At 47.2% G+C, this 21,664-nt stretch overlaps 1 protein-coding gene across 1 annotated transcript in view; it reads left to right on the forward strand.

Moving 5' to 3' along the window:
- HK1 (hexokinase 1) overlaps positions 1–21,664 on the forward strand; it is a 71,528-nt gene that overhangs the window by 26,463 nt on the left and 23,401 nt on the right. The window contains exons 3-8 of the mRNA XM_082407279.1: positions 4,015–4,163; positions 9,733–9,852; positions 13,468–13,563; positions 14,181–14,280; positions 14,394–14,577; positions 21,453–21,608. Coding sequence (XP_082263405.1) covers positions 4,015–4,163; positions 9,733–9,852; positions 13,468–13,563; positions 14,181–14,280; positions 14,394–14,577; positions 21,453–21,608 — 805 coding nt within the window. The remainder of the gene's footprint in view (positions 1–4,014; positions 4,164–9,732; positions 9,853–13,467; positions 13,564–14,180; positions 14,281–14,393; positions 14,578–21,452; positions 21,609–21,664) is intronic.

The following is a 21,664-nucleotide window of genomic DNA, read 5'->3' on the forward strand; positions in this document are numbered from 1 at the left end:
GTTCCTGATGTGCTGAAGTCTCACTTTGATGCTGTCCTTGGGGATCCTTGTCCCCAAGGTCTGTCCAGGAGGCAGTTTTATACAACGGTTATGAATTTGGGCTTTGGATTCAAATTCTGGCTCTGCCACTGACTGGCCGTGTGCTTTGGCAAGTTACCTAATCCCTCCCAGCCTTTACTTGCTCATCTGTAGAACGGGGATCATAATAGTACCTATTTCATTGGGTGGAGAGGGTTAAAAGTAAAATGAGGCATATGAAGTACTTAGCGACTGGAGTACAGAAAGGCTCAATGAATGATGGTTAAATAAAGTGCTTTTGGTGTTCTGGTAATTCTTCCTCCTGAGAGGAAGCACCTCATACCAAATTCATTTTTTTAACTGAGTAGTAGTGTAAGCACCATAGGGGTTAGAATTCTGATGGGAGCCCAAAGAAAACCCTAAACTGATTTGAACAACCTGTAACATCAGGGTCAGAATTTCCTACAAAGCTATGACACCTGCTTCCCAGCATTCTCCCTTGGTCTCTTTCCTTTGGACCATAGAAGCAGTTTTTGTTTGTTTGTTTGTTTTAATTAATTAACTTATTTATTTATTTTTGGCTGCGTTGGGTCTTCGCGGGCTTTCTCTAGTTGCAGCGAGCGGGGGCTACTCTTTGTTGCGGTGCGCGGGCTTCTCATTGCAGTGGCTTCTCTTGTTGCAGAACACAGGCTGTAGGCGCGCGGGCTTCAGTTGTGGCTCGCGGGCTCTAGAGCACAGGCTCAGTAGTTGTGGCGCACGGGCTTAGTTGCTCCGTGGCACGTGGGATCTTCCCGGACCAGGGCTCGAACCCGCGTCCCCTGCATTGGCAGGCAGATTCTTAACCACTGCGCCACCAGGGAAGTCACGATAGAAGCAATTTAAAAACAACGTCATCATGGGGAATTCCTTGGTGGTCCAGTGGTTAGGACTCCACATTTCCACTGCAGGGGGCACGGGTTTGATCCCTGGTCGGGGAACTAAGGTTCTGCATGTCACATGGTGCGGCCAAAAAACCCCCCCCAAAAACAGTGGCATCATGTGGTATATCTATACAGTGGAATATAACTCAGTCGTAAAAAGGAATGAGGTACTGATACATGCTACAACATAGGTGAGCCTTGAAAACATCATGGTAGATGAAAGAAGCCAACCACAGGGGGCCACATATTGTAGTCCACTGATATGAAATGTCCAAAATAGGGAAATCTCTAGAGACAGACAATGGATTAGTGGTTGTTGGTGGATGAGGGGGTTTGGGAAGAAACGGGGAGTGACTGCAAATGGGTACGGAGTTTCTTTTGGGGATGACGGAAAATTTCTATAATTAGATAGTGGTGATGGTTGCGCAACTCTGTAAATATACTAAAACCCACCAAAGTGTACACTTTAAAATGTGATAGGTGAATTATTTCTCAATAAAGCTATTATTAAAAAAAAAATACCAACCAACCAGCGGTATAACTGCTTCCTGTTTTATGAACAACAAGCAAGGCTGCCTTGAATGAATGAATGGGCCACCAACCCTTGTGATCAAGCAGCTACCAAGCATTTATTGAGCTGTCCTGGGTGCCAAGGGCAGATGTAAAGAATCCTAAGTTGTGGTTCTTCCCTCAAGGAGCTTGAGAGGGTAAGAACAGAAATTCAGTGTGAGAAGACTTTGGTTCATTCATTGATTCCTTTCCACCCTCATTAGTTCAAGTATTTGTTGTGTTCTTACTGTATGCCAAACAACCATTCTAAGTTCCAGAAATAGAGCAGTGTGTCAGAGCTTAAAGCTTGGTAGAATCAAATACAAAGATGGCGTCAGCTTTATAAAAGAAAAGCTGTTTTTTTAAAAAAGCCAACCACTACTTAAGAAAAAAATTAAAGAGCTCAAGGGACCCAGGATAGCCAAAACCATCTTGAAAAAGAAGAACAAAGTTGGAGGACTTTCACTTCCCAGTTTCAAAATTTCAAAGCAGTAGTAGTCAAGACAGTGTGGTACGGCCATAAGGTTAGACATATAGATCAGTGGATCAAAACTGAGAGTTCACTATGTCAATTACATCTCAATAAAACTGGAGAAAAAAGAATGGGGAGTCCAGAAATACCCATACATTTATAGTCACTTGATTTTTGACAAGGGTGCCAATGAGGGAAAGAGTAGTCTTTTCAACAAATGGTGCTGGAATTTGACAGTGGATATCCACATGCAAAAGAATGAAGTTGGACCTCTACCTCATATCATATACAAAAATTAACTCAAAATGGATCAAATACCTAAATGTATGACCTAAAACTATAAAACTCTTAGAAGGAAACATAGGTGCTAATCTTTGTGACCTTGGATTTGGCAATGGATTTTTAGAAATAACACCAAAAGCACTAACAACAGAAGAAAAAAGTAGATAAGTTGCACTTCATCAAAATTAAAACCTTTTATGCTTCAAAAGTCACCATCAAGAAAATGAAAAGATAGTGAGACAGTGAGAATGTAACATCAGAAGTAAAATTAACAGATTTTAATTGATTTTGGAAGAGAATGAGTGAGGGTAACTAGGGTAAAGAATATTAGATAGTGGCTTAATGGTTTGGAATCTTGCCCATCATGGCCTCCTCCATTGGTGCTGTATCATGGTCGTGGCATACGGTCCTGTCATCTTTCTCTGTCCCACTGAGGTCCACCCCAATCACTGCACACATTGGTCTTCACGAATATAACCGTATCAAGCCAGTTTACTCCTATCTGACCAAGAGAGACTTCTGTTAAAAACATCCCCCGCGGGCTTCCCTGGTGGCGCAGTGGTTAAGAATCCACCTGCCAATGCAGGGGACACGGGTTCGAGCCCTGGTCTGGGAAGATCCCACATGCTGTGGAGCAACTAAGCCCGTGCGCCACAACTACTGAGCCTGTGCTCTAGAGCCCACGAGCCACAACTACTGAAGCCCGTGTGCCAGAGCCCGTGCTCCGCAACAAGAGAAACCACTGCAATGAGAAGCCTGCGCACCACAACGAAGAGTAGCCCCCGCTCGACACAACTAGAGAAAGCCCGTGCGCAGCAACGAAGATCCAACGCAGCCAAAAATAAAACAAATAAATTTATTAAAAAAAAAAAAAAAATCCCCCGGGTGGAAAAACACAAGTGTCCAGCAACAGATGAATGGATACACGTACAATGGAGTATCATCCAGCCTCAAAAAGGAGTGAATTACTGATACAGGCTATAACGTGGATGAATCTTTGAGACTATGCAAGGTGAAATAAGCCAGACACAAAGGGACAAATACTGCATGATTCCGCTTACATGAAATATCTAGAATAGGCAAATTCATAGAGATAGAAAGTAGAATCGTGGTTGCCTGGGACTAGGGACAGGGGAAATGGGGAGTTAATGCTTAATGGTTATAGAGGTTCTGTTTAGGATGATGAGAAATTTTGGGAATGGTGGTGATGGTTGTACAACATTGTGAATTTATTTAGTGTCAGTGAACTGTACACTTAGAAATGGTTGCAGTGGAAAATTTTATGTTATGTATATTTTACCACAATTAAAATAAAAAAATCCCCCGGGGAATCAGTGGAGCTCTGGACTAGCTGAAATTGGTGTCTGAGCTGATGGGGAAGGAACCCAAGGCATGGAATGGACCTCAGATGTAGGGTTTTCTCTGACTTGAAATATTGTTTTTGTCTTTATGGATAACATAGCCATTTGTGAAAAAGGGTAAGAAATTAGAGAAAGATGGGTAGGGCTTGGTACTTAAGTCCATACTTCCATTCTCCTATAGTCGGGAGTGCGCAGGACTGTGTGAAGCTGTCTATCTAGGGACGCCCGGCTGGGAGAGGGTTTCTCTTGCCCACTCTTCCAGGCGGGGCAGTGGTCCGATGGGGTCTGAATGACTCCTGCTTCTGGCCGAAAGCACAGTGCGGTGGGGCCAGACCCTGTTGAGAAGCGGGCAGAGCATGAGACTTTCCCGGAGCACTTGAATCTGATGTGATACTGTTGTCTCCCTAAACAGAAAAGGGAGATTTCATTGCCCTGGATCTTGGCGGGTCTTCCTTTCGAATTCTGCGGGTGCAAGTGAATCATGAGCAAAAACAGACTGTTCATATGGAGTCCGAGGTTTACGACACCCCGGAGAACATCATGCACGGCAGTGGAAGCCAGGTGGGTCCCTGCTCCCTTCTGATCAGCCCCTGTGGCCCCAGCATCAGGCCCCAGGGTACCTCCAGGAACCAGACCCCAAAGCACTGGGAGTCCATCCTAGGCACGAGTGGAGGACTCTTGGGTGGAAGAGTGTGACTGCCTGAAGAGACCCCACCATGTGCGTAAACTGGTGGATGGGAGGGGGCTGCTGGGACTCTCAGGTAAGGGGTGCGAAGAGGAGGCCCAGCAGGTAAATGCATCGATTCCCTAAGGATCCTGGGGTTGGTTCCCCAGCAGAGGGGTAGCAGAGCCCTTGGGTGAAAACCCTTCTTCCAAGCCATTGTCGTCTTCACCCAGTTCACCAAAGACCCAGGCCTCATAGGTTATGACTGTCACCTTGTGGGGCAGCAGGAATCTGAGCTCATAGCCCGAGGGCTATTATAAAGGGCTCCTGGCTACCCGATTTAATAGTCTTCTACAAGTCCTTGGCCCAGAAAGCACCGAGGGCAAGGCCTTGCCTGGAAAGTCACCATCCCTTCCTCTCACACTCGTAACCCCTGCCAACGGAAGGGCTGCCTTCCTTTGCTGGTCGAGGCTGTGGGCATGCTCAGAAGGGCCTGTCCACCCTCCCTGCTTCCCCATCTGGTCGTGGTGGGTGATGGGCCGAAGGCTCACTGAGGACCCTGTGATCAGGGTATGGGCAGCCCCCGGTCAGGTTTTCAGTCATTTCCGGGTCCTGTTCTACTCCTCACCCTTTCCTGTAGGTGTTCTGGCCACTCCCATTTGAAGCTCGCCTCTTGAGTCATGGCCTTTGTCAGGATATGTATTATTCAGAGCTTGCCAAATATTTGCTTTAGGGAGGGTGTGTTCACGGCAAGCTTCATGACTAAGTTCTCCAGAAAACTTATTGGTTCTGGGCTGGACTTTGAGATGAGACCCAGAGCCTTCGCTTGGCTCCACTTTGTTCCTAAATTAACGTGGGTGGGACCTGATGCAAGCTCTCTGCCTTTTCCTTCTACGAGAGAAAAGGGCTAATCCCGGCCTTTAACCTACTGCCGGGGGGTTGGGTTCAGAGCTTTTCAGACCATGTCACAGTGAGCATTGAAGGGGACACTGTCCCTAGGACAGATGGGCCACTTTTCAGTCAGCTGCTGAAAGAGTGCATCACTCATCTGATGGCCCTGCCGGGAGGTCGCCCTGCCTATCCCTCCATCACTGGGCTTCAGAGACTGGCTCATTCATCCAGTGTGTACATGAAGGCTGCCAGCAAGTAGGTCTCCTCGTCCTGCCCAGTGGTTGCTGCGTTGTTCCTTTATGCAGGTGGCCAGCAGCCTCTGGTTGGCATCCTGCTCTCTCCATTTGCCAAAAGTACTGACCTGTCACTCTGTTCCCCATGGTCTTTGGGTCGAGCCACCTCTGCCTCTTGCTTCACCATTGGGACTCACACCCTGTGCTGCAGACATTCCTGTGTGCTTTGGCCTGACCTTTTAGGAGCAGGGTTTATAAATTAAGGGATGCCTCCCACCTCAGGTGCACACTTCCTGCGTCACTTCCACAGTGACTTTCTTCTTTTTTTTTTTTTTTTTTTTTTTGGCCACGTTGGGGCATGTGGGATCTTAGTTCCCCAACCAGGGATCGAACCCACACCCCCTGCAGTGGAAGCGCGGAGTCCTAACCACTGGACCGCCAGGGAAGTCCCGTGACTTTCTTCTTATTGCTGCCTCTGGGACCTTGACTCTTCCAGCCTCTGTCCCCATCTTCCCAGCCCTGGGATCACTTTGTTTCCTGCTGTTTCTTCCTCTGTCCCTTTCAAGCAGTCTGCAGAGAAAAGATGGTGATGATGATGATGATGATAACGATAATGTTATATTGTCATAGCAAAAACTTACATAGAGCTTGTTATGTATGTCACTGATCTAAGCACTTTATTTGGATTAACTCATTTAATCATCACAACAACCCTATGGGGTGGGTATTATTATTATTCCCATTTCACAGATGAGAAAATTGAGGCTTAGATGTTAAGTAACCAGCCCCTTGGGTCACACAGCACATAAGCGATAGAGCTGGGATTTGAACCCAGGCAGTCTGGCTCCAGATGTTATAGTTTTAGCAACATGGGACACTCATAGGCTAGGTTTTGTCTTTGTTTTAAATTAATTAAAAAATTAATTTATATTTTTATTAAAAATGTTTGATGGAGTGGAAATGTGAGGGCTGTGGGTAAGGAGGAAGGTCCAAGCGATTGAGGGAGAAGGTTAGCAGTAGAAAAATAGGGGTGAAACCGTAACCCCTTGTCCAGAAGTTTGGTGTGAGGTTAGCAATAAGTATTAGTGGTCCATTTTTCTGAGATCTCTTATCAACCTATTGAATATTCTAGTAAACCAAGGGCCCCATTTTGCCCATGAAGCAACTCATACTTATAGACTGTGAATTGTGCTGAATTCTTGGGGTTGTGATCTCATCTTCTGTAATGTACAGGAATTTTTGCTAGATTTTTAAACCTTTTATTCAAAATAATTTGAAACTTACAGAAAAGCTTTAAGATAAGCACAAAGAGCTTTTTATACCCCTTATCCAGATTTCCCAATTAACTATTTGCTTTATCCTTCTTTCTCTCTTTCTCTACATAAGCACACACACACACACACAGACACACAAGGTATCTCGAAAGTTTCAGTGCAATTTTAAGCTTTAATAATTTCAGAAGCATAAATGCAACCTTCTTAAAACATCACTTATTTAGTTTTTGGAATTTTGAATACTAAATAAATAATTTAAATTTATTTAAATTATATAAATGTACATGTTGTCAGGAAAGAAAAAAAAATGTTTTTTAGACACTAAAATTTTGCGTGCCGAGAGGCTGGATAACTTCCCTTTCTGGCTGGTCACAGACGTGGGTTAGCCTAGGGGAACACCCCTGGGTTGGGGACATTTCCTTCTTAGCAGAGCACTAAGGGGTGGGTGTGTTTGGCTTGAATGGGGGCGGGGGGCTGCTTCCAGCGCCCCAGCCCTGTGAATCCACTTCTGCGGCTGAGCTCTCCCTGCCTCTTCCTGCCCACAGCCTGCCTTCCTTCCTTCCACCCAGCCAGCTCTCTTGAGGGCCTGGGAGCCTGGAGCTTCTAAGTGCAAATGACGTGGGGCGAGCTGACGGGCTTAGTAATGGGTTTATATTGCTCAGAAATGTAGGTCGCAGGAAGTTTAGCTGGGCTCCTCCGGGGAAGGTGGTCATGTGTCTCCTTAGTCAGTCGCCGCTGTAGTCATGACCTGAGTAATAGTGACTCAGGGACAGAGACTCCCAAGTCAAAACTGACAACTTCTCATTTACCTTGGCAGGATAGTCAGACTGTAGAGCTGGGTCAAGGACACCTGGGGAAAGATGGGGCTAGGTCTCTCAAGGAGATCCTGCACAGTGGCTGTGAGGGCGGCAGTGATCCCCCAGCCCGCAGAGGCCCCCGTCCCCCAGCCTGGCCCCGCTCTGGCCTGGCCCTTGGCTGGACTCCTCCTATACAGTTTATCTGACGTTTTGTTTTGGTTTCCTCTACCCCCTCAGTCTGTCAGGGGGCCCCGGCAGACTGGCCAGGAGTGAGTGAACCACGACCTCGGTGAAGAGGCCTCCTCTTCTCCCCTCGAACTACAGCCCTGGTCGGGGAGAGGGAGTGGGTGCTGCTTGTGGTCTAGTTTTGTTTTGTTTTTGAATTCAGGCTGGAATCAGAAAGCTGTGGATTCTGGCAGGTGGTCCTTGTGCCCTTCCCCCGCTCCTCCCTGGGCTGGTCCCTTATTCCTCCATAGCCCTTTATCCAAAACATACCCGCACAGACTGGGGACCAGCCCCCTCCCCTGTGTTTCTCCCCAAATCCCTTTAGATGCGGAGCGAAGAGAGGGAGAGGGGAGGGGACCTGCCCCCTCCTCAGGCATCTGGGAGGGACCTACCCCCATGGGCTTCACTCTTTACTGTGGGCTCTCTCCCTGACACTTTTGTTAAAATCGAGCCTGAATAAAACTATAAGTTTAATATGGGGGGAAAAATAGGATACCCTGCAAATAAAGCCTTCAGGCAGATGACCTTGTCTGGGAACATGGGCTGGGGTTGCTTCCTGTGACCCTGTGGTTTGGCTCTGCCAACACTGCCTTCTCTGGGCTTTGAGGAGCTCCATTAGCTGTGTCAGTCCCATATACAAGGAGGTCTAGTGGTCTGTGTTAGATGACAGCCATGTGAAAAAAACCAGAGAGGTTACCTGGTCTGTGGCATATGGTTGCCGAAAGAGCATATATATGCTTTGGTTACATTAATAGAGGTATAGAGCCAAGGGAAAGGGAGGTTCTTAGTTCAACTAAGCTTTCCTCTTGGTCAGAACACATATAAAATATTATATTCGGTTCTGGATACATTTTAGAGAAGAGGGGAGGTATTGGAGAGATCCAAAAGGTTGCCTTAGAGGTGGTGAGTGTCCCGTCATTGACAGTATTCACGCAGAGGCTAGGGAAACAGCGTTCTGGGTTCTTCCTAGTGGAGTCTAAGATACGTATACATATCCCGGCCACATGTTGTGGAGCTGGCAAACTTAAACTGCAATCCACTAAATAAATTGTGGTATAGTCACACCATAGAATACTGTGCGGCAGTGAGAATCAACAATCTACAGAGACACACAACGTGGATGACACACACATAGTGTAGAGCAAAAGAAGGCAGACACCAACGAGTGCACACTGTTGTTCCATTTATACGTAGTAGACAACCAGGCAAAACTAATCGAGGGTGGCTGAAGTCAGAGTGGCTGCCGATTGCCCTTGTGGGGTTGGGTGGCAGCAGCAGTGGCTGCACGAGGTGGGTGTCTGGGTGCTGATAACATTGTGTTTCTCGATCTGGGTGCTGGTGACACAGGTGGGTGCAGCTTGTGAGAATTCAGTGAACCCTATACTTAGGATGTCTGCACTTTTTTGCATGCATATTATACTTGAGTAAAAAGTAAAAATTTGTTAACCTGAAGATTCTGAAATCACGCAAGTGGGCTAGAGGCTAGGAATATATATGTAGTACGCGGAGCTTCTGGAATTGACAGAGCGAGGGAGATAGAGATGGAGATAGAGATACAGAGAAGGGGCCAAATGGCCACTCCACCTGGGTGGCTGCTGGTGATCTATGGCCTGTGTGTTATGGAGGATGAGCTGATTTTCTCTTATTTTTACATTTCCTCAGTGCCCAGATAATACATCTTAGTGACCACTGAGAGGCCAGTTCTGTGGGAGGCCTTTAAAAGGCTTCCTAAGCCGTGGTGGCCCATGAAGCAGGCTCTTTTCAAGGGACTCTTCTTTGCCAGTCACACACAGCATGGCTTTTCTTTTTACTTTGGCCGTGCCGTGAGGCATGCAGGATCTTAGCTCCCCCACCAGGGATTGAACCTGCGCCCCCTGCAGTGGAAGTCCCCAGCATGGCTTTTCATGCAGGGCCACTGGGTGCCTTGGGTATGGGCAGCTGGGGTAGCCGTGCTCCTTTCTGTGTGGGGCAGAGAATTGTTCACATTTTTCCTGAAATGCTAAGTCCCCTTCCTCCCTCCTGACTGCTCTCCTGTGCTTCCTCCAGCTTTTTGATCATGTCGCTGATTGCCTGGGAGACTTCATGGAGAAAAAAAAAATCAAGGACAAGAAATTACCTGTCGGATTCACGTTTTCTTTCCCTTGCCGGCAATCCAAAATAGACGAGGTAAGACATTCTGGGATCATAGTGCTCCACAGAAGCCCCATAGGGGAAATGCTAATGAACCCTTTCCCTTGACTACTTTTCCCTTTTGCTTACAGGATGGCTTGTGTATCTTGTATTTTTTAGAAATATTTGTAGAAATTAATGTAAGGTCATGACAATCATGTTTATTTTCTAATTGCTTTAATTATATATGTATTTTTGGAGACGAATCATGGTATTTGTGGCCATTAGGTAGAGAGGACCATTTCTTAAACTCAAGCAAGTGAAGGAAAACAAAGTAGGTTTAGTGACCTTTCACAAGGCCTGTTGTTGGTACGAGTTTCCCTTGCTTTTGAGAACTGAGGCTCGATAGCCACACTCCCTGGGCAGAGACAGGGTGAGACACCCCTCCTCCCACAAGGAGAGGTGGGAGATGGCCTGGGAATGAAGCGACAGTGCTGGCTGTATGCTTGTTCATCAGTGGCTGTGGCCCGAGTGCCATCCCTGTGTGGGCTGGGCTAGGCCCTGGGAAAGAGCTGCACGCAGACGTGGCCTGCCCCCCGGAGGTGCAGTCTTTCAGGGAAGGAGGCATTGCAGAAGTGGAGAGGGAACGTCCTCAGGGGCACAAAGCCCCGCAAGGCAGGGCAGATGTGCCTGGCAGAGAAGGAGCCAAAAGTGTGCCCCCCACCTGCCAGCCTTGATTCCCATCCGGAGAGGGCTTCCTAAACTGGGCATGCTTCCTGCCAGGAAGCCAGTGGATCACAGGCTCTAATTACCCATCCGGAGGCCTGTGCCCACTCCTCAAGGCTGCCCGGGACCTTCAAGGTTGTCCAAATCTAGACCAGCTGCCTTTTTCCACAGATGAGCAAAGTGGGCCTCAGAGGAGTTGGGGAAACTGCCCACAAGGAAATGGGCAGAAGTGGTGGGAATAGGATCAATCTCCTGATTTCCAACCCACGTTCTTTCCACAATACCATGTTCTCCGAGGGTTTTGGAGGCCTGAGGGTTGAAGGGAAGAAAACAGAGTGTCCAGGGGCTTTTGGAATGCCTGGCTCGGCTGCAGGCTGCTGCTTGCCCTTCCCGGTGCATCCTGCAGGCTGTGTGGCTTTCAGAGCGCGGGGCAGCCCAGTGTGGAAAAGCTCCCCATCGCTGCGTCACCCCGGAGGCTACAGGGCCTGAACAGCAGCCCCTCCCAACCCTGCCGCGTTTATAGTGACTTCCTCCATCCGGAGGCAGAGTCAAGTAGAACAATTTTTTTTCTTTTCTAGTATCCTTGATTAAAAAAAAAAATACAGATGCAATATGTAAAACAATTGAAATAATATAAAGGTGTAAAGCAAAAAGTAAAAATTCCTACCCTTCTACATTCCCAAGTGAATAACCATTGGATGTCTGTCCTTAATGTTTCTCCATTAATATACACACAGAGATGGATCATATTGTATAAATTGCAGTGTCACCGCTTACAAATGGCAGTTAAGTTCCAAACTTGGGGAAGACGCATGAATCATAGTCAGTGTTATCCTTTAATCTCAGGACGTGGCTCTTAGAAGTTCAGTAGCCAAAAATTATCTTAGCATTTTGTTTCCCTTCCCAATTTGGCTCTGACAAAAGTTCATTGGGACTGTGGAAACCAAGGTCTGGTTTGAAAGTGCAGAAAGGTGATCAGGTAATAACGGCATTTCTCTTGTTCTCTTTTTTTTTTTTTTTTTTTTTTGTGGTGAAGGAAAGTGCAGCATTTATTGCAGGGTACCAAGCAAGGAGTCCAGGCAGCTAGCACTCCCCAGTGGCTTTCAGGGAAAGGTTTTTTTAAAGATAGGGTGAGGAATAGGGTTGCAGGGTGAGTGACCAGCTCATGGAAGGTCTGCTGATTGGTTGGTGGTGAGATAATGGGGAGTCAACATCATCAACCTTCTGGTTCCAACCAGTCTTGGGTCTAATGTGCTTGTGAGCAGCATACAGTTAACTTCTTCCACCTGGTGGTGGTTTCAATATCTGCAAAAAGGATCAAAGAATTTGGCTCAGAATATTATCTATAGCCCTTGAAAAGGAACTAAATGTCCTTGAATTTGTGTAATGGCTAAACTGATATTATTTCGTCTTGCTTGACTATTTTTCTTTGTTTCTGCATTTTCCCACTTCTCTGATTAAATTTATTGTTTGGAATTCAGGGAAGGCCTAGGAGGTCTGTCCTAGGAAGGCCCCATAGGGTCCTGCTTGGTTTTGAATATTTATAAAACATCTTCTTTATACATTCATTGATGGACACAGGTGGCTTCTATATCTTGGCTTTTGTAAATAGTGCTGCAATGAACCCAAGTGTACATATATCTCTTTGATTTAGTGTTTTCATTGTCTTCATGTAAATGCACAGAAGTGGAAATGGTGGATTGTATGGTAGTTCTATTTTCAGTTTTTTGAGGAACCTCCATACTGTTTTCCATAGTGGCTGCACCAATATGCATGCCCACAAACATGTACAAGGGTTTCCTTTTCTCCATGACGTCTCAAACAATTGTTATTTGTTGTTTTTTGGATAATAGCCATTTTGAAAGGTGTGAGGTGATATCTCACTTTGGTTTTGATTTTCATATCCCTGATAATTAGTGATATTGAGCATATTTTCATGTGTCTGTTGGCCATCTGTATGTCTTCCTTGGAAAAATGTCTCTTCAGGTCCTATACCCATTATTTAATCAGACAGTTTTTTTGTTTTGAGGGATTTTTTTTATACTCAGTTGTATGAGTTCTTTGTATATTTTGGATATTAACCCCTTATGGGATATATCATTTGCAAATATCTTTTCCCATTCAGTAGGTTGCCTTTTCATTTTTTTTTTTTTAACATCTTTATTGGACTATAATTGCTTTACAATGGTGTGTTAGTTTCTGCTTTATAACAAAGTGAATCAGTTATACATATACATATGTTCCCATATCTCTTCCCTCTTGCGTCTCCCTCCCTCCCACCCTCCCTATCCCACCCCTCTAGGTGGTCACAAAGCACCGAGCTGATCTCCCTGAGCTGATCTCCCTGTGCTATGTGGCTGCTTCCCACTAGCTATCTATTTTACGTTTGGTAGTGTATATATGTCCATGCCACTCTCTCACCATGTCACATCTTACCCCTCCCCCTCCCCATATCCTCAAGTCCATTCTCTAGTAGGACTGTGTCTTTATTCTTGTCTTGCCACTAGGTTCTTCATGACCTTTTTTTTTTTTTTTCCCTTAGATTCCATATATATGTGTTAGCATACTGTATTTGTTTTTCTCTTTCTGACTTACTTCACTCTGTATGACAATCTTGTTCTCTTTTTAAATGAAGTCTGGCTGTGCAGTTGACATCAGTTAGATTTGCGTGCCATGTGACACCACGGCACTGGCCAGCCACTGGCTGTATTTGAGCATGAGCTGCAGGGTTTTTCCCCATGGCAGCCCCCAGAGAAATCCATTGTGTGGACGGATAAACAGGAGATAGGACAGAGTCTGGCTCTGTTACCCAGTGTGATCTGGAGTGAACCTCTTGTCCCCTCTGGGCCTCTGCTTCTGTCACTGTCCTTGAGCAGAACCCCCAGGGACCTGGGGGTTCTGGAGGCCTCCCAGCCCTCTTCCAACCCCATCTACTCTCCTTTGCAGGCCATCCTGATCACCTGGACAAAGAGATTTAAAGCGAGTGGAGTGGAGGGAACGGATGTGGTGAAGCTGCTTGAGAAAGCCATCAAAAAGCGCGGGGTAACTTCTCACTGGCCACTTGCCTTGACTACCCGGAGGTGGGGGAGTGTGGGGAGAAGGCTGTGTGACCAAGGCTCTTTCAGGGGACAGTAGTGCATGGCCTGAGCCATCACATGGTTGGGGGGAGGGCAGTCCTTGAAGACCCAGGCAGGTGAGTGGTGAGAGTTCAGGGTCTGGAAGGTCGGGGCTGGTTCAAAGCAGAGCTGTCCGAGGTGCTGCCCCAAAGAGCCAAGCCCTTGGGCAGGGGATGGCCTCCTTCCAACAGGAGGGCAGCTGTGCAGGGGGCTGGCATGGTCGAGTGCAGCAGGCCGGCGTTGCATCAAGTGCAGAAGGCACATGGATGCAGTGGGGTGGTTTGCACAGGGCTGTGGCTCTGTGAGTAAAATCCATTCTGAAAGGAATCTTAAGCCAGATAATGAAGGGCACCTTGCCGTCTCCACAGAGTGATCACTGCGCTCTAATCCAGTGAATTTGAGTGCCAGCAGTAATGAAAGCAGCACCGCCCACGGGGGCAGTGGCGGCTGTGAAAATAGGAGCCCTCCCGCCAGGCTGTCTTGAAGCTTGTGATCTCTGCTCCACGTGTGAGTGGACGGTGACACCCCCTTTTCTCCCCCAAGGACTATGACGCCAACGTTGTGGCTGTGGTGAACGACACTGTGGGGACCATGATGACCTGTGGCTACGACGACCAGCAGTGTGAAGTCGGCCTCATCATTGGTAACGCCCACCGTGTCCTCGTCCCTTCCTGAAGCCGGTGTTTCCAGAAGGCACCGCCTCCTCTCTCATGACTGCATGCGGTCACAGCTTCTGATCTCGTCTCTCTCTCCAAGGCACGGGCACCAACGCGTGCTACATGGAGGAACTGAGGCACATCGACCTGGTGGAAGGCGACGAGGGGAGGATGTGCATCAACACCGAGTGGGGGGCCTTTGGGGACGACGGGGCCCTGGAGGACATCCGCACCGAGTTCGACCGGGAGATTGACCGCGGCTCACTCAACCCTGGGAAGCAGCTGTGAGTCCCACCCTTTCTAACTAGTCATATAGAGAACTTAGGGGACACTTAACGGAAGATTTGGGGTGGGAGGTGGGAGGGGCAGGAAGCCAGGTGATCAGAAAAGGAAAAGCCCATCAAGTGTGTGTTATCTCTCACTTCTTTGGAGAGATACACAGCTGTGAAGTCTGCAGCTTTAAAAGCGTATTTTATTTTATTTTTATTTTTTAATTTTTTTTGGCTACACGGTGTGGGTTGTGGGATCTTAATTCCCCGACCAGGGATCAAAAAGCATATTTTAAATGATTTTCTCTTTGTTTAATTGCACTGTGATTGTGTCCTTGTAAAACATTTTGAAAATGAAAAGCACAGAGTCATTAGCACAAAGCTAAGGTTTAAAAGCGTTTCCATATGCTGTCCTCACTAGGGTTGCTGTTCAGGGTGGGAGAGGCCATCCGTTCATTCAGCACACATTTCTTGAACACTTAGGATGTGCCAGCTCTGTGCTAGGCTCCAGGGATACAAAGCAGCACCTTCCCTTCTAGGACTTAAGGTCTAGTTGGGGAGAGAAGTCATACATGCAAATACCTGTCATGCAGAGGAGTGGGTGAGAGCCATGTGAGTCGTGCAGACCTTGGTGAGACCTTCTTCCATGTCATGTATAGGCAGATGGGTCAGAGCTGATAAAGAACATCACATCAGGCTTCTTGGGCAAGTGGGTTTTGGCCTTGGGGAACTCTGGCTACAGAAGTATGAGTGATATTATTCAGGCTGGTGTGGGCATTGCTTCCTTTGAGCTACTTGTTTCCCGAAGTGCACACTCATATTTCTCTGTGATGCTAGCGTGCCGCCAGCTCTCTTTGATCGACCTCCCAGCAGCCTTTTCCTGGAGTTGGATGCTGTCAGCCCGCTGGGAGATGTTCATTGACCCTGTTGGCTTAACAGCCCTTATCCTATGTTGGAGAGGCACTGTCAGGGAGTTGATTCGTCATTTGGAAACCTATTTTACCTATTACCCAGGATGGCAATTGGGCTTTCCACCTGAGTTAATGGAATTGCATAAATGGCCAGCCCCCCTCCACTGGGAGTTGTGGTAGTGAATAAATGAGGTCTCTCACGGAGAGGATTCTGAGTTCTTAGGCCCAGCGTCGAATACCTGCTTTGCATGCCGAAGCACCAACCAGCTTGGTAATAAAGAGCCCCAGCTCTGATAGCCAAAGATTTTTTCCCCTCAATCTATTGACCTACCCCCCAATTCTAAAACCTGACCCCAGCTGACATGAAACTATTTACTGTGCCTGTTTATACATGTCAGTGGAGATCTATGCTTGATTATACTACTGCCTCAGGCCCCTCTGGGGTTATTCTGTACTATGTGGCATGTGTAACATATTACATCTCTAAAATCCTCAGATGTCCACGTTCCCAAGCACATATGACCCCAGGGGTTTCAGATAAGAAATTACGTACCTGTAGTTACTATCGATCACTTAATCAGAAGTCACCCTTCTCAGCAGAGCAGGTAGGGCAGTTACCTGTGATAACTGAGCAGATATGGCCCAGGCCCTTGTCTGTTTCCTTAGCCTCAGTGTAGGGATCCTACATGGCTTGGGTGGAAACCTGGATTCTCTGCGCTCCATTTTGACGTAGTTCTGAATTTCTCTACAGGGCTGAACCATATCCCCAGGCTGAACTGTGAACTGGGCTTACAGTTGGCTTGCAGTAAACATTCTTGGAATGGTGGATGGATAGGGGATGGATGCAAGGATGGGTGGATGGATGGATGGGGGAGTGGAAGATGGATGGTGGGTGAGAGGTGTGGCTGAATGACTGGGAAATGGGTGGGTGGCTAAACAGGTAAAAGGATAAAAGAGTAAGAAGGGTGGGGTAAGGTCCATCTCCAATATGCTTCCCTGCTTACTGATTACCATAGGTCAGGTCTTGGTAGGAACAGTTCCAAAGACATGACAGATGCTTGAGTTGTATCATATATTCCTAGAAATAGGCTATTGGCCAGAGAGTCTTTTGCCAAAGTAAATTTACCTGGTCTCTTAGATTTCTGCCTGATTTTGGGGGTCTTCCCTATGTCTTCTGTGTAATGCCAAGTTCTTCAAAGCCCTTTTGTTTTCCTTGTACAAGGGAAAGGTGTTTGCTTCATTTGACTGATGGGGAAATTAAGGCACTAGGATACGGGGATAGGACAAAGCTGGCCCAAGGCTCTTTGTTGAGGTTTAATCTGGGTTAAGTTTGGGGTTTTCTGTCCTGTTGGAAAGTACTATGTTTTTCATAGTGAACTTCCAGAATGTCTAAGAGGCATCTCATCACTTATGAACAAAAATCGTCAAGGATGGTCTAGAGGAATGTTTTTCTTTCTTTCTTTATATTTTTTTCGGGAATAAATTTTTTTATTTTAATTTTTTAACATTTTAAAAACTTATAGTACATGCTTCTTTATGTATTTAGGCTTTCTACTTCTTATGATAATTTTCTTTATTTATTTTGTAACCCAAGTATATCTTAGGTCCTGGTCTATGTAATAAAGTCTACGTAAGTCTCTGTAAGTTCAGATTCTGTTTCTATCATACATTTAGTTTTGGCGTCTGATGTATTAATTAGCCCCTTTAAGCCTCAGTTCATTTATCTTTAAAATGAATAGAAATAATACAATTGTATCATATGGATGTTTGGGGATCAAATAATCTAAGGAATGTAAAGCATTTAGCAATACCTGGTATCTGGTAAGCATTGACAAACTATTACCAAGTTATTGTTACATAAATAGTTTATCCTGAGCCATCTTGATCAATGGCACCACTGCTCAAATAGGAAGGTAACCCCCAAACAAATAATCTATATCAACATCTGTTTCTCTGCCTTTGACATTAATTAAAAAAATATTTACCAAGGGCATACTATCCTCAAGGTTCTGCTCTAGGCACTGTGGATATGGAAGTGACAAAATAGACTGAAAGGAACAAAAACCAAAACACACATACAACGCGTTTTCATGGAGCTTTCATTCTATTAACCTTTTAGAGAAATGTTTTTCTTTTCTTTCTTTTTTTTTTTTTTAGGCCGCGGCACATGGCATTCAGGATCTTAGTTCCCCGACCAGGGATTGAACCTGCGCACCCCCCACCCGCCCCCGGCAGTGGAAGCATGGTGTCCTAACCACTGGACCGCTAGGGAAGTCCCCTAGAGCAACGTTTTTCATTAGAATTACCTTAAAAAAAAATAATTTTTTTAAAAAAGGGGAATTCCCTGGTGGTCCAGTGGTTAGGATTCTGTGCTTTCACTGCTGAGGGCCCAGGTTCAATCAATCCCTGGTCATGGAACTAAGATCCCACAAGCCACATGGTGCAGCCAAAAAAATAAAAATAAAATAAAATAATAAAGAAGAATTACATAGAGTCCTTTAAAAAGCATACTGTTGCCCAGGCATCCTCCCGCCCTACCGACCTTCCCTCCCAATTCTGATTCATTTGGCCTGGGCTGAGGCCTGTCTTCAGGAGCCTAAAAGTGATTCCAGTTTTTAACCAGGGTTGAAAACATAGGTGTGTTAGCTCTTTGTAAAGGCTCTGTGCCCAGGTGAGCTCCAGCCCACTACGCACCCCCTCATCTGTTTTGACTGAAGTTTGCATTTACTGAGTACTGACCATACATGGCTGACAGGAGGGGTAGTGGCACAGTGGCTCCTGCCTTCATTGGTGATTGCTGCTTCAGGACCGCGGGGGAACGGCCCTGAGTATTCAGGAACCCCACCCTAGCCCCCAAGCTAGAAGGTCTCTCTCTAAAAGGGATCAGACATGGCCTTCCTCCCTGTCGCCCTCCATCCTGGGCCTTTGTTGTTTTGGTCTCATACCTGTCTCCTACTGTAGATGTCAGCCCTACCTTCTTTCATTTTAAATTCCCTGTCTCCTCTTCCTGTCTTCTTGGGCCTCTGGCTCTTTTTCTCTGTTTTGTCTGGAATTTTGAATCTCATTTCCCTGTGATTCCTTCTCACATCTTTCAAAACAAAGGAGACACCGCCCCACAAAACAGCAGTAGCAGTGATCGTAACAGCAGGAAGATTTGGTCTGGAAAATTCTTTGGCCTGAATGGTGGTGGAGTAACTCCACTTCTTTTCAAGTCATCCCCCAAACACCTGCTTACTTACTGTGGCTCTGCCTGCTCCATGGAATCTCTCAGCAGCTCTAATCCTCATTATGTGGCCACAGACCTCACCCTCCTTCTCTGTCCCTGCGCTGCCTGTCGGAGCAGACCCTGGCTGCCAAGGGAACTCCTGATTGGCGTGCAAGCCCTTGCTCCCCTGTCTGAATATGGTCCCCCCCCAACCCTTCCCAGTCTCCCCCAGGCCTGTGCCCACCAGCAGGCAGTGAGGTTGCAACACCGCGGTGCTGCCCACCGGCCTGTGGTTGTAGGCATCCGACTGCTGAGAAGCAGATCACGACTCGCTTGGTTTCACTGGAGGCTCACGAGAAGTGCTGTTTCCTCGTTCTGCTGCTCTGACAGGGACTCTGGGGACTGAGAAAGGACAGGCTCCTGGCCTCAGGCTTCCTTTATCTGGAAAGGGGGATGGCAGTATCTATACGTCTAAGAGACCATCGTGTAGAAAGGGGAGCAGATCATTCTGAGTGTCTCCAGATGGCAGAGCAAAAAGCAGTGGGTAGAGGGGTGCCAGGCAGGAGGCTGAGTTTTGTTCATCTGAAGGGGGAAGAACCTTCCTATTGTCATACTTGCCCAACAGGGGGGCAGACTACCTAGAGGAAGTGAGGTGGAGGTGAACAAGCACAGGCTGGGTTAGGGGTGGGGCTAGTGGCTGCTAGCCTAACAGTAATACAGGTAACATTTAATGATACGGTCCATGAGAGAGGCAGAACAGCACAGTGATTAGAGCATAGAATCTGGGGCTGGATTTAACTGGATTAAAAATGTGGATTTGCCACTTATCAGCCCTGTGACGATGGGCAAGTTATGTAACCTCTCTATGCCTCAGTTTTCTTTTTTTTAAAAATTTTCTGTAAACATGTTATGAATACTTTTTTTTAAATTTTATTTAATTTATTTTTTTATACAGCAGGTTCTTATTAGTTATCTATTTTATACATATTAATATATATATGTCAATCCCAATCTCCCAATTCATCCTACTATGCCTCAGTTTTCTTATCTGTGGAATGGGGATAATGACAATGTCTATCTCATAGGGTTGTAATGAGGATGAAATAATTTAATACATATAAGGTGCTTAGTTAAGTATGAGACACATAGCCAGGGCCACAGCACTCATTAATCAGGCACCGTAGCACTTTACCTATATCAATCCCTATCCTCCATACAGCAACCTTAAGGGTAGGCCCTGCCATGAGGCCCATTAAACAGGTAAAGAAACTGAGGCCCAGAGAGGTAAGTAGCACAGTAAGTGTCAGGGCTGGGATTAAGCCCAGGCAGTCTGGCTTCTGTCTGCTCTGAGTCTCCAGATTAGGCTGCACAGAGGCTGTTCCCACAGGTGTTTGGGGCAGCAACTGGGCAGGGCAGCTAGGACTCAGAAGGGTGCTCTCCTGCCAGGGATCCTCAATGCAGCTGTGGCTGGGGAGGTCCTGTCTGGTCCTGTCCAGAGCAGAACAATGAGAACTAGTGTTTCTCTGCACCTTGTTTTGGGGCTAGGGAGGGCCGCGTGCTCAGGTCCCAGCAGCACCCCTGGCTCCTGGGCCTGGCTCTGAACGGCACAGATCGTTTTGCTGTGTCACAGCCAGCTCTGGGTGTGCCAGCTGGGCTCCCTCAGAGGAGAGGCTGGCTGCCCGGATGTGGACCTGCCTCTGATCTGTCCTGCTCAGTGCTTCCTCCTGGCCCTTGGTCAGCCAGGATTCGGGACCTGGATCTGGCTCAGATATGTCATCGAGCCCCAGTCCCTGGCGGCCTCTCCCCTGCAGTGTTGGGCTCAAAATGCTGTTGCAGCCACAGAGCCCACACCTCCCACCACACCTCGCAGGGGAGGCAGGAGAGCGGATCCGCTGTGACTGGCCTGTGGCTGAATGTGGCCGGAGCAGTAAGATGAGCCGACTGGTTTTAAGCTGCTTGGAGCCCTCTCCTGGAGTGTAGGGGCCGGTCATTGGGGAAGGAGTGAGTTCCCCCAAAGCACGTTCCTGGTCCTTTTGGCTGGAGAAGATCATGGATGCCAGGGAGGTGACCAGCGACAGAGGTCCCATGGGGAAAGGGTGCATTTCAGCCCTGTCATCTTCCCTCGGGGAAGACATTTTCCCTTTCTGAGCTGGGAAATGGAGAGAATACTTCCTGGCCACCTTCCCACAGGAATTGGAGAGCTCCCTGACAGGGTGATGAAGATGAAAGCCCTTTAAAAAGTACAGCATTGGGAATTCCCTGGTGATCCAGTGGTTAGGACTCTGCGCTTACACTGCTGGGGCCCAGGTTCGATCCCTGGCCGGGGAACTAAGATCCTGCAAGCCGTGTGGAATGGCCAAAAAAATATAAATAAATAAATATAAATAAAATAAAAAGAAAGGCATAAAGTTTTGTAAGAGATGATCATATTCTGCTCATTTCTGTCTGGGGGCCTTCTTGCCAACTCCAATCTAAATCCTTATGTTTCCCCCGCCTCCAGGCAGCCTCCCCTGCCTGCCCCTGCCCCTTGGTGCTCTCCTCCTGTTTCCTACCCTGGGGGTGGGTGTGGGGTCCGGATGACCCCTGTTCCCCCGCTGTGTGCTCGCTGTTTGATCACACAAGTGCGTGGTCTTGCCTGACAGTGAGAATGTGAGCTTGTGAGGGGTGGGGCCGTGCCTTCCTCTCCTTTTGTGTCTCTCGCACCCTTTAAGAGCTGCCCCACTGGTGGGTACGTAAGAAAGATTGACAAGTGCCTGGGCGCTTTTCTTCTGCAGGTTTGAGAAGATGGTCAGTGGCATGTACATGGGCGAGCTGGTCCGATTGATCCTGGTCAAGATGGCCAAGGAGGGCCTCTTATTTGAAGGGCGGATCACCCCGGAGCTGCTCACCAGAGGGAAGTTTAACACCAGTGATGTGTCAGCTATTGAAAAGTAGGTGCCTCCCCTCAAGGCTTTCTGGGGGTGTGGGGCAGAGAAGAATGACAGGT

Source organism: Balaenoptera borealis (genome assembly GCF_965194805.1).
Source record: "Balaenoptera borealis genome assembly, chromosome: 10".
Taxonomy (NCBI): Eukaryota; Metazoa; Chordata; class Mammalia; order Artiodactyla; family Balaenopteridae; genus Balaenoptera; species Balaenoptera borealis.